Source organism: Ostrinia furnacalis, unplaced genomic scaffold, assembly GCF_004193835.3.
Source record: "Ostrinia furnacalis isolate ACB-3 unplaced genomic scaffold, ASM419383v2 OfSCF6387, whole genome shotgun sequence".
NCBI classification, from domain to species: Eukaryota; Metazoa; Arthropoda; class Insecta; order Lepidoptera; family Crambidae; genus Ostrinia; species Ostrinia furnacalis.
Genome location: NW_021136626.1, coordinates 22,122 through 36,678, shown reverse-complemented (window position 1 = coordinate 36,678; position 14,557 = coordinate 22,122). Strand labels below are relative to the sequence as shown.

The 14,557-nt window shown below is 46.3% G+C and overlaps 1 protein-coding gene across 1 annotated transcript in view; it reads left to right on the top strand.

Moving 5' to 3' along the window:
- Positions 1-14,557, top strand: part of LOC114362307 (uncharacterized) — a 33,192-nt gene that overhangs the window by 11,448 nt on the left and 7,187 nt on the right. The window contains exons 7-14 of the mRNA XM_028317621.1: positions 239-349; positions 894-1,038; positions 1,520-1,572; positions 7,641-7,727; positions 10,010-10,127; positions 10,940-11,131; positions 11,711-11,836; positions 12,889-13,047. Of these exons, the coding sequence (XP_028173422.1) occupies positions 239-349; positions 894-1,038; positions 1,520-1,572; positions 7,641-7,727; positions 10,010-10,127; positions 10,940-11,131; positions 11,711-11,836; positions 12,889-13,047 (991 nt within the window). The remainder of the gene's footprint in view (positions 1-238; positions 350-893; positions 1,039-1,519; positions 1,573-7,640; positions 7,728-10,009; positions 10,128-10,939; positions 11,132-11,710; positions 11,837-12,888; positions 13,048-14,557) is intronic.

The following is a 14,557-nucleotide window of genomic DNA, read 5'->3' as shown; positions in this document are numbered from 1 at the left end:
CGAACAGGTAGTATAAACTCATTCAGCATGAGCAATCCATGCAGTAGAATCGGCAGTCGGCATTGTTTGATTTATGTGTTAGCTAAGTTTAAATATAATCTTCTGACACTGTGCACCTCTGACACTTTAATGCTTTCATTGTACCTATTATTATAAAATAAAAGTAGATCAACTTAACTGGAAACGTGTGTGTCTCTTTATACGAATCCCTTATTCACTTCATATTATTCTTCCACAGGTCTCGACGGCCGGCCGTCAAGTCGCCTGTGGACAAGGTGGACTTCAAAGACATTCGCTCCCTTCTGAGTCTCGTTGAATCTCACTGCCAAGATCTGCAAAAGTTGGCGAAGTAAGTACCGATACTGTTTTAGGGTTTATTTACCTGTAAGTCTGAATTACACCACCTTAACTTTAACGGTAACTAACGGCAAAAGTCTGTCAAACTTCATACTAAAACACCGGTTAAAGTTACGGTTATTGTTTAGGTGGTGCAACTCAGCTTAAGGTGGACGCTGCGAGAGCGATTCGGAAAAAACATGAGACTCGACATACAACAATCTCGTTCAACTATAGTCTGGTCCGGGAGCACGTAGAATTTTGTCCAATGACCCCAAGCTACCCATCCTTGTCGCTCGCGCGTAATTATGTTGCTGTCACGCTCGCACACTCACTGCGGGCGCCCGTCCCATAGTCGCGACAGCAATTTAATTACGCGCGAGCGATAAGGATGGGTAGCTTGGGGTCATTGGACAAAATTATACGTGCTCCCGGACCAGACTATAGTTATCGATTCGTGTGAATCGTCTAACATTTTCGAATTCCAGATTTAATTTTAGAGTAGCAATGAATTTATCGATATCAACTGGTTGTTTCCTACATCTATGTTCTTACAGGGAATCGAATGCAGAGGTGTCAACGTTGGCAAACCTTAACATAGTGCTGTGGAAGCTTGTGCAGGAACAACGCGTGGCCAAACCCTTGCCCTTTATGCGCAAGTATTGCTCTCAGCGCTGCGCTCAGGTCACGTATGCGCCATCGGTACGTATTATACTTTTTTATCGATATTGAGAAGCTTTTAGCTTGCATTTCAGGTGATGTTTGTAATGTATTTTCAATCCTACTTCCTACTAATATTATAAATGCGAAAGTTTGGATGTCTGGATGTCTGGATGTTTGTTACTCTTTCACGCAAAAACTGCTGAACGGATTTTGTTGAAACTACAGTATTATTGTTTATAACCCAGATTAACATATAGGCTATAATTTATGACGATATGTGACCAACTAAATTTCAATAAATAAATAAGACGCTGGTAAAAAGCGCCATCTATCAGTTAAAATCTTCTCGCGCTGGACCAAAAAATTTTGACGTTCGTAAATTATTCATGCGGGGAAGCCGTGAAACGCCATCTATCAACATAATTAGTGATTAAACGAGGTCCACGCGTACGAAGTCGCGGGCGGACGCTAGTATAACCTAATTGGTATAACATAATACAGTGTATTTATTATTGTACAGGGCCACGAATGGTGCATAGCAGTGGGCGCGGTACAGGGCATAAAAGAAAACAGGTAAGTACGCTACTCATTGAGGGCTATCGTTTTTATACTTAACAGTTGGCACCCCTGGCGATTGACAGGACCTTACTCTACAGTGGCGCCATCTTGATGAGTGCAAATGCGATAGTCTTCCTACCACTTTAGCGCTCACCAGTTGGCGCCACTGTCTTCGCGACTAGCAAGTGACAGGACCTTACTCTACAGTGGCGCTAACTGGTGAGCGCTAAAACGATAGCCCTCATTGAATCGCTATACAATTTTAAACCGAACCACGAATCCTTTTAAGATACCTAACAAAAAATTCAAACAGTGTCAACTCACTTTAATTTACTTTTACACCATTAGTTTAAAAAAAGTGTTATCCTTATGCCCATTTTCACTATCAATCCCTAAGTTATGAGTGTTACCGTAGGGGTCACTTAAAAATTAGGGATTGATGGTGAAAACGGGCATTAGTGTTCTTATACACGAGCGGCTAAAAGTCGACGGCAGTGGCAACCGCAGCTCTCGCCACCTTTTGGCGGCTGTTTCTTTGTACAGGATGCGACAAGCTACAACTGCAGCTAACGACATCTGTCGGCGGCAGTCGTCGACGAGGCGACAGCTGCCGTTGCCACTGCCGTCGGCTATGAGTCGCTTGTGTATAAGAAGCCTTACTCGTCAGTTTAGGTTTAAAGACTTTATTCTCATAAGAACATTATACATAGTTCACTTACTATGAGATAGTTATTATTTTACATTTGAGCGCAGCACAGCATCAAGAAAGTAAATAAAACATAAACAAAACAAAAACAAAGCGAGCCTCAAAGTCATATTTGAGTCAAGTGTTAGTAAAAAGTATTTTTTTCTTACAAAATGAAAGGAAAAATGTAATTTTCGTATTTGCAGGGCCAAGGCGATGGCGTGCACGCGGCGGCTGGCGCGCCCGCGACCGCACGCGGCTCGCACAGCGGCCGCACTGTTCACTATCGTCAGGTAGGTACCGCTTCGCGCTCCTGCACACGACGCCGCAACCGCGCCGCCGCCGCGCCGTCGCCGCGCCTTTGCACTGTTTATACGCGCCGCGTAAACACCGCTGCCGCGCCGCGGGCGAAATTATGCTTAGATGGCGCGGTGGCGGCGCGGCGGCGGTTTTACTCGGTGCGTATGAACAGTGTAGCGGCGTCGTGTGCAGGAGCGCTTCATCTCCTGGTGAACAATAGACATGTTGACACCACCACTCAATTGACGTACTTTTTAAAACTGTCAAAACGAAACTCTCCCATAGATTTTGTATGGCATTACAAGCAATTGACGTCACTATTTTATCAACTCAATCAAACTCCTTTTTTCAATTACAATGCGAACAAAAATCGTAATTTACAGGTAATTTAAGATGAATTACATTTGTCACCAACCCCTACTCTTCCCGCGGGTGTCGTAAGAGGCGACTTAGGGACTACACTACATTATTACACTACATTAAGTCCGCCACAGTGCATTTGTTACTTTGTGTGCTGAAGTATAAATAAATAAATAAATAAATACACATCACATCAAACAGAGAACGGGTAGCAGCGCTCTCTGACAAACATCAATCTTTTAAACTGCGATCTCCTACCCGCCTGCCAAGCGTGGGGATTATGGCTAAACCCTCCACTATAGTGGAGGAGGCTCATAGTCCAGTAGTGGACTGTAAAGGGCTGTTGATGATGATGAAGATGAATTAAGTTTTTAAGACCAGAATGTAGGGTCTTTTTAAAACAGTTGTGGTTCCGAATTATTGGGGTATGGTGTCAAAATGTCTATTGAACGCAAGATGACATATTGTGGGCGCTGGGCGCCTGCAGGAGGAACATTTTAAATAACCTAGCTAATAAATCAGTTTTGAATGCCTTTAATTTGGTAGTCATATGATGAGTTTGCCGTGTGGTGACGGCAGAGTAGAATACATTTGTCACCAACCCCTACTCTTCCCGCGGGTGTCGTAAGAGGCGACTTAGGGACTACACATCAAACAGAGAACGGGCAGCAGCGCTCTCTGACAAACATAAATCTTTTAAACTGCGATCTCCAACCCGCCTGCCAAGCGTGGGGATTATGGCAAAACCCTCCACTGTAGTGGAGGAGGCTCATAGTCCAGTAGTGGACTGTAAAGGGCTGTTGATGATGATGATGATGAGTTTGCGCCCCCACCAGACGCATACCAAACCGTGAGGCGGCGGGCCGCGTGGCGGAGCTGGCGCTGCAGGCGGCGGCGCGCGCGGGGGGCGCCGCGGCCGTCACGCTCACCGCCTTCGTCGAGCAGCTCGCCGAGGTAAAACATATTTTTTAAAATAATATACACAAGACATGATGATCGCTAGTTTGAGAAAAGATAGGTTCCTCATACATACAGGGTGTCCCAAAAACAATGGATAACCCTGTAACCATCGATAGGCCTCGCCATGGTCTCCCTAACGTTCAATTTTGACCCCAGTAAAAANCCTGTCTCGGGTGAGTCACTAGTGATGCACAGCGCCGCGCGGGCCTCATCGGGCCGCTGGTGGCCCCCCCGCGCGTGGACCCCGCGCACATCCCTACGCTGCACAGCGCCCTGCTGCGCGGCCCGCTGCCGCCGTCCGCACTGTTCAGCTACCTGTCTCNAAGTTTGATCGATGTCCGCGCGAAAAAAAAATGACGCCACTTTCCATACAAAAGCTGGCATTGCCATTTGAAACAGTTGCAAGAAGCGGTGTGGGAGGTGTCACGCAGCCGCGCGACCACGCCCCCCGCGGAGCGGGAGCCCCTCCCCCTGCCGCCTCCCGCGCCGGAAGCCCCGCCCCCCGCGCAAGCCACGCCCTACGACACAGTCGTCCGAGTGCTCATGGATATAAAAAACACTAAGCCCAAGAGGTAGGTAGTTTACACAGGCCACAAACGGGTTAATATTTCACATTACGATTGGATCGGATCCAATACCATCATCTGATACCGATGGTATTTGTTTTTATACTTTTTTATTTTCTATTCCGATCGGATACCACTCTTTAAATTAATTTTAATGTACGATCTATTCCGAATTAATACCAAAATATTAATCTTGGTGCAGTCAGCTAGAAAAATAAAAACACTTACTATATTTTAATATTAAAAGGTGATTGCCTCTTATATTTTATTGTGAAACAAAACATTATACTTACTAGATTTTAATATCCGCTATGCAATGGAGGGAAGACGAACCTTAATTTCTAACTCCTCCTATGTTCATCTGATTAATTTCGTTGCGGGTCCAATGACAGTTTAACTTTCCCCCGGGACAAACTTGACCTTCATTGGTTGGGTTTTTGTGGGGGTCAAGCTGTAGATCCTGGCTACACAGGAGTTGCAGTGGTGGGAACGAGAGGTGGGAATAGTCACGTAATTACTAGATTTAAATATTATGTCAAGTTGATTGCCTGTGATATTTTATTTTTTAATTAAACATATACTTACTATATTTAAGTTTGTTTGGTTAAACTGATTTTGTTAAATAAACACAACTTATTTTCACAACTAAAAGATTTTTTTTTATTGACTGTACCTTATACCTATAAAATAAACTTGTTTTGGTATGCGTTTAAAAAGTGGTATTCGTGCGGAATAGAAAATAATAAAGATTTAAAACAAATACCATTGTTATAAGATGTTGGTATTAAATCGAAATAGATCAATATTACGATCAATAGTACTGCTCAAATTAAATCTAACGTATACTTACAGTGGGCCACAGATCCAGCAACCTATATCCGGTCATGCCTCTCGTTATATCTAAAAAACTATTTGAAATGGATGGTGAAATGTGGCCCACTGTACGTATTTTCCCGTATAAACTCATTTAGCACGAGCAATCCATGCAGTAGAATCGGCTTTCGGCACTGTTTGTTTTATGTGTTAGCTAAGTTTACCTGACACTGTACCTGGCATTTTAATGCTTTCATTGTACCTATCTACACTAATATTATAAAGAGGAAAACTTTGTTTGTTTGTTTAGTTGTAATGAATAGGCTCAAAATCTACTGGACCGTTTTTAAAAAATCTTTCACCATTCAAAAGCTACATTATCCACGAGTAACATCTAGGCTAAATTTTATTTTGGAAAAAAATAGGGTTCCGTAAAATATGTAGATAATGTAGTCCACGCGCGCGAAGCCGCGGCCGGAAAGCTAGTTTGTTATAAAATAAAAGTAGATTCTCATATTATTTCCCTTCCACAGGTCTCGACTGCCGGCCGTCAAGTCGCCTGTGGACAAGGTGGACTTCAAAGACATTCGCTCCCTTCTGAGTCTCGTTGAATCTCACTGCCAAGATCTGCAAAAGTTGGCGAAGTAAGTACCGATACTGTTTTAGGGTTTATTTAACTGTAAGTCTGAGTTACACCACCTTAACTTTAACCGTAAGAAACGGCAAGTCTGTCAAAATTCATACCAAAACACCGGTTAAAGTTATAGTTACGATTAATGTTTAGGTGGTGCAACTCAGCCTAAGTTGGACGCTGCGAGAGCCATTCGGAAAAAACATGAGACTGACATACAACAATCTCGTTTGACTAGATCGATTCGTGTGAATCGTCTAAACATTTTCGAATTCCAGATTTAATTTTAGAGTAGCAATTTTATCGATAGCAACTGGTTGTTTCCTTCATCTATTTTTTAACCGCCTCTGTGGTCTAGTGGTAAGACCACCTGCTTCAGACGCAGAGGTCCCGGGTTAGATTCCCAGTCGGGGCAGATTTTCCTGTTCGGTTTGGTTGGTGGTAGGGCTTGTTCTAAGTCCGCCTGGCTAGCTACCACCATCTTACCTAAGTCTGTCGCCATAACAACAATGTTAACAGCATTATTGTGTTCCGGCAGTTAGAGGTAAGATAGCCAGTTCCTCCGTGGTTGAGGATTCCGGGCGAAGCTCGCTTTCACCTTCGGCCTAATCATCACTTACCATCAGGTGAGATACAGGCCAAGAGCTTCCTCGTTGTAGATAAAAAAAAAATATATATGTTCTTACAGGGAATCGAATGCAGAGGTGTCAACGTTGGCAAACCTTAACATAGTGCTGTGGAAGCTTGTGCAGGAACAACGCGTGGCCAAACCCTTGCCCGTTATGCGCAAGTATTGCTCTCAGCGCTGCGCTCAGGTCACGTATGCGCCATCGGTACGTATTATACTTTTTTCTACACTAATATTATAAAGAGGAAAACTTTGTTTGTTTGTTTGTTATGAATATGAATATGAATCAAAAACTACTGGATCGTTTTTAAAAATTCTTTCACCATTCGAAAGCTACATTATCCACGAGTACCATAGGCAAAATTTTATTTTGGAGAAAAATAGGGTTCCGTAAAATATGTAGATAATGTAGTCCACGCGCGCGAAGCCGCGGGCGGAAAGCTAGTTATCGGTAAGGGGAAGCTTTTAGCTTGCATTTCAGGTGATTTTTGTAATGTATTTTCATTATAACCTGATTGGTAAGTACATAATACAGTGTATTTATTATTGTACAGGGCCACGAGTGGTGCATAGCAGTGGGCGCGGTACAGGGTATAAAAGAAAACAGGTAAGTACGGAATACAATCGCTATACAATCCTTTTAAGATACCTAACAAAAAATGCAAACAGTGTCAACTCAGTTTGATTTATTTTTAAACTTTTACACAATTAAAGTCCGGTCGCTGAGCACGTAGAATTTCGTCCAATGACCCCAATCTACCCATCCTTATCCCTCGCGCGTAATTATATTGCCGTCGCGACTGTGCGACGGGCGCCCGCAGTGAGTGTGCGAGCGCTGCCATTGCCACTGCCGTCGGCTATGAGTCGCTCGTGTATAAGAAGCCTTACTCGTCAATTTAGGTTTAAAGATTTTATTCTCATAAGAACTTTCATACATACATACTTACATAGTTCACTTACAATGAGATAATTATTATTTTACATTATTTAATTTCACATTAGCACAGCATTAAGAAAGTAAATAAAACGTTAACAAAACAAAAACAAAGCGAGCCTCAAAGTCAGATTTGAGTCAAGTGTTAGTAAAAAATATTTTTTTCTTACAAAATGAAAGGAAAAATGTAATTTTCGTATTTGCAGGGCCAAGGCGATGGCGTGCACGCGGCGGCTGGCGCGCCCGCGACCGCACGCCGCGCGAACAGCGGCCGCACTGTTCACTATCGTCAGGTATGTGCAGGCCTGGCTCACTCCGCGCGGTACATCCGATAATTACCTACAGCGAAGCGCCCCGCCGGCGGGTATTATATCAGTCGAGTGTCACGCGCGCGCCCGTCAGGACGCTGGCGTGCGTTGTAGTATGATTATAATTCTATGATCGAAGTATTATTTAAAAATGGACATAAAGAGAAAGAAATATTGTGCAGCGTTCGGGTGTTTAAATTCGAAAAGAAATCTACCGGATTTATCTTTTTTTTTCGCTTCCCAAAGATGCTGAGCTGACCAAAAGACTGAAAGGTATGTTGGCCATGTAGGTAATCAATAATTCTTAGGATAATATAGGAACCTTACCTACCATGACTACTGTTCAGAATTCGTTCGTCCGTTTCAGCCAAATGACGTCCACTGCTGGATAAAGGCCTCTCCCAAGGTTTTCCATAATGAATGCATACTTACCTACATACGTACCTCATTACAAATAAGTAGATTAATTATTTTTTCACTAGACAGCAACCCTAACAGCGTAAGAAGAGTTCAGAGGCACGCGATAGAAAGAGATAAAACTTGTAGGTGAATAAAATTGTAGGTACGTAGTGCTGTGCGAGCTGAATTCCACTGTATCGCGTCGTAGCAAGACTCGCATTTATTTAAATCGTCTTGCGGAGTAATCCTTCTGTACCTGTACTATTACTTATTCTGTGGTATGTGTCCCTTGTATGTGTCTCCAGTACGGCTAGCACGAAAAACTTTCGAGTTCAAATCGTTTGCGTACTCGAATCGCCATCAAAAGATTTAGTATGAAAACTACAACAGCGCCCTTATGACGTGTCGTAAAGTGAACTTAGTATGAGATGTGGTTGCACGAAACTTATTTTGAGAATCAAAATTGTCACGTTATCGTTTAATTCTAAGATTGATTGTTGTTGACGAAAGTTGTTCATGCTAGAGGTACTGGTGAACAATTAAACGCAACATGACAATAGTTCATCATACATCTTCAATGTACTCGAAATTATCTTTAATGTACTCAAAATTGTTCGGCGTAGGGCGCCTGCAGAAGAAACATTTTACTCATTTTTTCAAACATTGCCTAACTATTGGATCAGTTTTAAATGCATTTGATTTGGGCGGCCGTTTGGTGTAGTGGTTCGAAACGGACTACTATTCTGGAGGTAGCGGGTTCGATTCCCTTACAGTACAAACATTTGTGTGCATGAACATAATTATTTGTTTGTATTGGACTGGGTGTATTCTATGTATATTAAGTATGTATTTACAAAAAAAAAGTATTTAAGTATATTTATATCCGTTGTCTAGTACCCAAAGTACAAGCTTTGCTTAGTTTGGGACTAGAAGCGCAGTGTAAAATGTCCAAGGACATTTATTTATTTATATTATTAAGTAGTCATAAAAAAGTTAAGCTGAGTTGCACCGTCTTACTTTAACTTTGACAAACGTCAAAAATCTGTCAAACTCCATACAAAAAGCATCGTTTATCATTAAAGTTACGGTCAAAGTTAGGTGGTGCAACTCAGCCTTCTTCTTCTTATCGTGTCGACAACAAACCTACACAGTGTCAGCCCAAAACTCCGCTACAAGAATGGCGTTGTCAGCAGCATTCATTAAATCCACCCACGTGCAGTTGCTCGGGCACTCAGGGCACTACATCATGTGCTTTATCGACTGGGGAACAAAACCGCACCTGCACTCAGCCTTAAGCCTTGATCACACGAACCGAGTAAACAGGCGAGACAATAAAATGTTTACTCGGTCGAGTCAGTGATGTAAGCGAGTAGCTGTTCACATGTGTTTTGAAATTAGTACAGTCAGTTCAGTTCTATTGAGACTTTTCTTTTTCTCTAATCTGTGGACGTGACGTCAATCATTTGGCCGAGTGGCGAGACAGTGCATGTTCAGACCTGCCGAGCGAGCGAGCGAGACAGTGCGGGGCAGCGGGAGGGTGGTGGACACTCGGCCTAGTAAGTAGAACGGGAGTCGAGTTACTGTCTCGCCGCTTTGCTCGGCCGAGTACTCGGCCGATCACTCGGTGCTATGTTCATACGCACCGAGTACTCGGCCGAGAGCACTGTCTCGCCCGATTACTCGTTACGTGTGATCAAGGCTTGAGTGTGAGCGCGTTTAAAACTTGTATGAAAATTTTAGTTTTTGAACGTTTCCCGCTAGGGGCACTGTACAATCCGTTATACATTTAATGTCATTTTTTGACGCGTTTGATAAAAACTCACACTAGGCCCTCAAGGCTCTTAGTAACGAGTTTCCTCCTTAACCAGGCGCATACCAAGCCGCGAGGCGGCGGGCCGCGTGGCGGAGCTGGCGCTGCAGGCGGCGGCGCGCGCGGGGGGCGCCGCGGCCGTCACGCTCGCCGCCTTCGTCGAGCAGCTCGCCGAGGTAAACAATATTTTTAAAATAATATACACATGATGATCGATAGTTTGAGAAAAGATAGGTTCCTCATACATATGTTACGGCTAAAGATAAGTGTGAACATAAACTTAAGATTAGCCGGCTAAACTTAAGTTTATCTTCGACGAGGTGTTAATGTTAGTTTCTTGTATCTTTAGCCGGCTAAACTTAAGTGTAACCGCAGGCCCTTGGCTAAAAATGTAGAAGGAAATGGAAAAGAAACAATGTAATAATGTTTACTATTTTGACACGAAAACTTTTTTAAAAAATAGTCACTATCATTACACATACTTTAGTTTTATGTACCTATGTAGGTATTCAAAATTACAATTATTACAATAACAAAATATTAATTACTTAAAACAATATCTAGGTACCTAATCATTAAAATAAAACAATAAGGAACCATTTGGTCATTACAGAATCTTCTGTAGGTAGGTATTTAAAATTACAAAATAAAACAAAATAAAACTTCTTCAGTTTTAATTACTACTTAAAACAATACCTAGTCACAATTGTTAAATAATATGAAGCTATTCGTTGTCTCCCCACCGCCCCCTCAAGCCCTCCGCAGGCCTGGCGCGCCCATCGAATACATTTTTAGCCGTTTCGTTTTGGCTAATGTGCACATTAGCCGGCTAAAGATCGAATATCACGACGCAAACTAACATGTTATCGAACTTTAGCTGCTTCTCGAAGATAAACTTAAGTTTAGCCGGCGAATCTTAAGTTTATGTTCACACTTATCTTTAGCCGTAACACATACATGTACTCCTTTTATTTCTTCAATCCCACAGCGCTGGTTATCCTCCGACGGCGTCCTCTGCTCGTACCTGATCAGGCGTTCGTACAACAACAGCGCTGCGCAGACGCTCATCGGGCCGCTGGTGGCCCCCCCGCGCGTGGACCCCGCGCACATCCCTACGCTGCACAGCGCCCTGCTGCGCGGCCCGCTGCCGCCGTCCGCACTGTTCAGCTACCTGTCTCGGGTGAGTCAGCAGTGGTGCACAGCGCCGCGCGGGCCTCATCGGGCCGCTGGTGGCCCCCCCGCGCGTGGACCCCGAAAATGGACCCCCGAAAAAGATTGGCAATGTCTATGGTGGTTCCAACTAGTGTGCGATAATAATTAAATTTATCATTATACACAGTTTTAAAGCCTTTGCCTCTGGCCGATATGCCACCCTAATTTAAACCTTATTCGTTTATTCATCATCATCATTTTAGCCATAGGACGTCCACTGCTGAACATAGGCCTCCCCTAGGTTGATCAATTGGTAGCGGCCTGCATCCAGCGCTTCCGTGCTACCTTTACGATGTCGTCGGTCCACCTTGTAGGTGGACGTCTCACGCTGCGTTTTCCGGTACGCGGTCTCCATTCCAGAACCTTGCTGCCCCATCGGCCGTCAGTTCTGCGTACTGTGTGCCCTGCCCATCGCCACTTCAGCTTGCTAATCCGTCGGGCTATGTCAGCGACTTTAGTTTGTTTACGGATTTCCTAATTTCTGATTCGATCTTGCAAAGAAAAACCGTGTTCGTTTATTATAACGGTGAATATGTTTGCGCCGCAGTTCGACATGAGCCGATGGGCGGACACCGCGACGCCGGCGCAGCGTAGCGAAGTACTCAATGAGCTGACGGAAGCGGCGCAGCGCTGGGCCGCGAGAGACGAGCCCGACTACCAGGTGTTGCTCGAGGTAAGGCCAGGCCTGTTCAACTCCGCGAGTTTACATCGAAAACAAAACACACACGATGGCCCCCTACAGGATTACTATTCGACAAGGCCTCACATACGAGCGAACATTGACTCACGCACGCGTATTCTTGTGTATGATGGAAAAAAATAAAGAAAATGGTGTACTAAATACTGTGCAGTATTTAACTGCCTAAATAATAACAAAAACACAGAATGTACTTTTTTAAGTTGCCTGAAGACACTGAGAGGTAAATAAGTAGTTAATATTATTCATGATAATTCATGCTAAATTATGTGTTTCCTCCGCCATTTTCTGCAGTTTGGCACCTCACGTCACATCATTTTACCGAAGTCAGCCCTATAGCTTCGGCGCAGTACCGATCACTGACATTTGTCAACAAAATGGTGCTTAACTCTTGAGACAAGCTAAATTACACCATATTGTTAATGACATTGGGCATACATTTTTTTAAATACCTTCGCGAAGTAAAACTTCTGTACGTAGTACTTATTATTATTCTGTGGTAAGGCTTCATTAAAAAAAGAAAGAAAGAAAACTTTTTCAATGGCACTTATTGACTGAAAGAACTTTTTAGGAGTTTTTCTCTGAATTGTACCTATAAGTTACCTGTTTAAGAGTTTTGCTTAGTTATGTATGGTTATTTCAAGTAATGTGATTGCGGTGTGCTCTCTATGTTATCGCAATCAATGCAGCCAAGAAATGGTAAAGTTTTTTAAGTCTAGCAGCGCAGCAACTCGCTTTTTCAAAACGCACGTGGACGATATAAATGTGCATGGATGTTAAGCGGCGTTAATATCGTACCTCGATCCTATAGATCACAAATTTTTGGTCGAGGGAAGTGCGGGGTGCGGGGAGTTTGATCCGAGCAATCCGATCGTCATTATTGTAGTGTGCGTGTGCACTCATGGTTAAATTAACGTGTACCGATAACACTCAAACATTAGGGGAAGAATGGTGAGGCGCGTCTTCGTGGACGAAACGATCTATAAACGGTGTCAACATCGTATCAAAGTTCTGTTCTGTGGCTGCAGTTGGTCGGCATGCAGTCGGCTGCAGCCTGCCGGGGCTCCGAGCTGGCCGCTCTCGCCAGCGGGTGCTGCCGCGCCGCCGCCGCCTGGCTGCCGCCCGCGCAGCTGTCGCACGTGGCGCGCGCGGCGCTGCTGCGGGCGCCGGGCCTGCCGTGCGACCAGGTGAGGCGCCGGTAGTGTAGCGGCAGTCGCTGCAGCCTGCCGGGCTCCGAGCTGGCCGCTCTCGCCAGCGGGTGCTGCCGCGCCGCCGCCGCCTGGCTGCCGCCCGCGCAGCTGTCGCACGTGGCGCGCGCGGCGCTGCTGCGGGCGCCGGGCCTGCCGTGCGACCAGGTGAGGCGCCGGTAGTGTAGCGGCAGTCGCTGCAGCCTGCCGGGCTCCGAGCTGGCCGCTCTCGCCAGCGGGTGCTGCCGCGCCGCCGCCGCCTGGCTGCCGCCCGCGCAGCTGTCGCACGTGGCGCGCGCGGCGCTGCTGCGGGCGCCGGGCCTGCCGTGCGACCAGGTGAGGCGCCGGTAGTGTAGCGGCAGTCGCTGCAGCCTGCCGGGCTCCGAGCTGGCCGCTCTCGCCAGCGGGTGCTGCCGCGCCGCCGCCGCCTGGCTGCCGCCCGCGCAGCTGTCGCACGTGGCGCGCGCGGCGCTGCTGCGGGCGCCGGGCCTGCCGTGCGACCAGGTGAGGCGCCGGTAGTGTAGCGGCAGTCGCTGCAGCCTGCCGGGCTCCGAGCTGGCCGCTCTCGCCAGCGGGTGCTGCCGCGCCGCCGCCGCCTGGCTGCCGCCCGCGCAGCTGTCGCACGTGGCGCGCGCGGCGCTGCTGCGGGCGCCGGGCCTGCCGTGCGACCAGGTGAGGCGCCGGTAGTGTAGCGGCAGTCGCTGCAGCCTGCGGGCCTCCGAGCTGGCCGCTCTCGCCAGCGGGTGCTGCCGCGCCGCCGCCGCCTGGCTGCCGCCCGCGCAGCTGTCGCACGTGGCGCGCGCGGCGCTGCTGCGGGCGCCGGGCCTGCCGTGCGACCAGGTGAGGCGCCGGTAGTGTAGCGGCAGTCGCTGCAGCCTGCCGGGCTCCGAGCTGGCCGCTCTCGCCAGCGGGTGCTGCCGCGCCGCCGCCGCCTGGCTGCCGCCCGCGCAGCTGTCGCACGTGGCGCGCGCGGCGCTGCTGCGGGCGCCGGGCCTGCCGTGCGACCAGGTGAGGCGCCGGTAGTGTGGCGGTAGTCGGTGCAGCCAGCTGTGGACTCTACGTCATCTAAATTATACTCTTCTTCTTCTTTTTTGATTATGTTGGCAATACACGTCGAGGTCGACTTGATTTGTGCCATTTTCAAGTATTTATGTGATACGAGTTACAAAATGAGATCAAGTAATGATATAATGAAGGATGATAGATGATACCCCTTCCCACGCTTTGAGTCTCAGTAAAGTTGTGGTGCCTTACTGAGACCTCCTATGGACAACTTGAGAGAACCAGAAGAATCACGATGCACTGTTTTGCTTCACTTGCCCACACTCATGCACGTTCACGAACCCTTCATGGTTAATATCCACCATTATTACACATTAATAGTCGCCCAAACACGAATTTGAGGAAATAAAACAAAACCGCTAACATGACGCTTCAGATTCCCGCCAAGAAGTCTAAATTATACTCTTTAAACCTGCACAGACTTATGTGGTACCAGAGACCACATGAG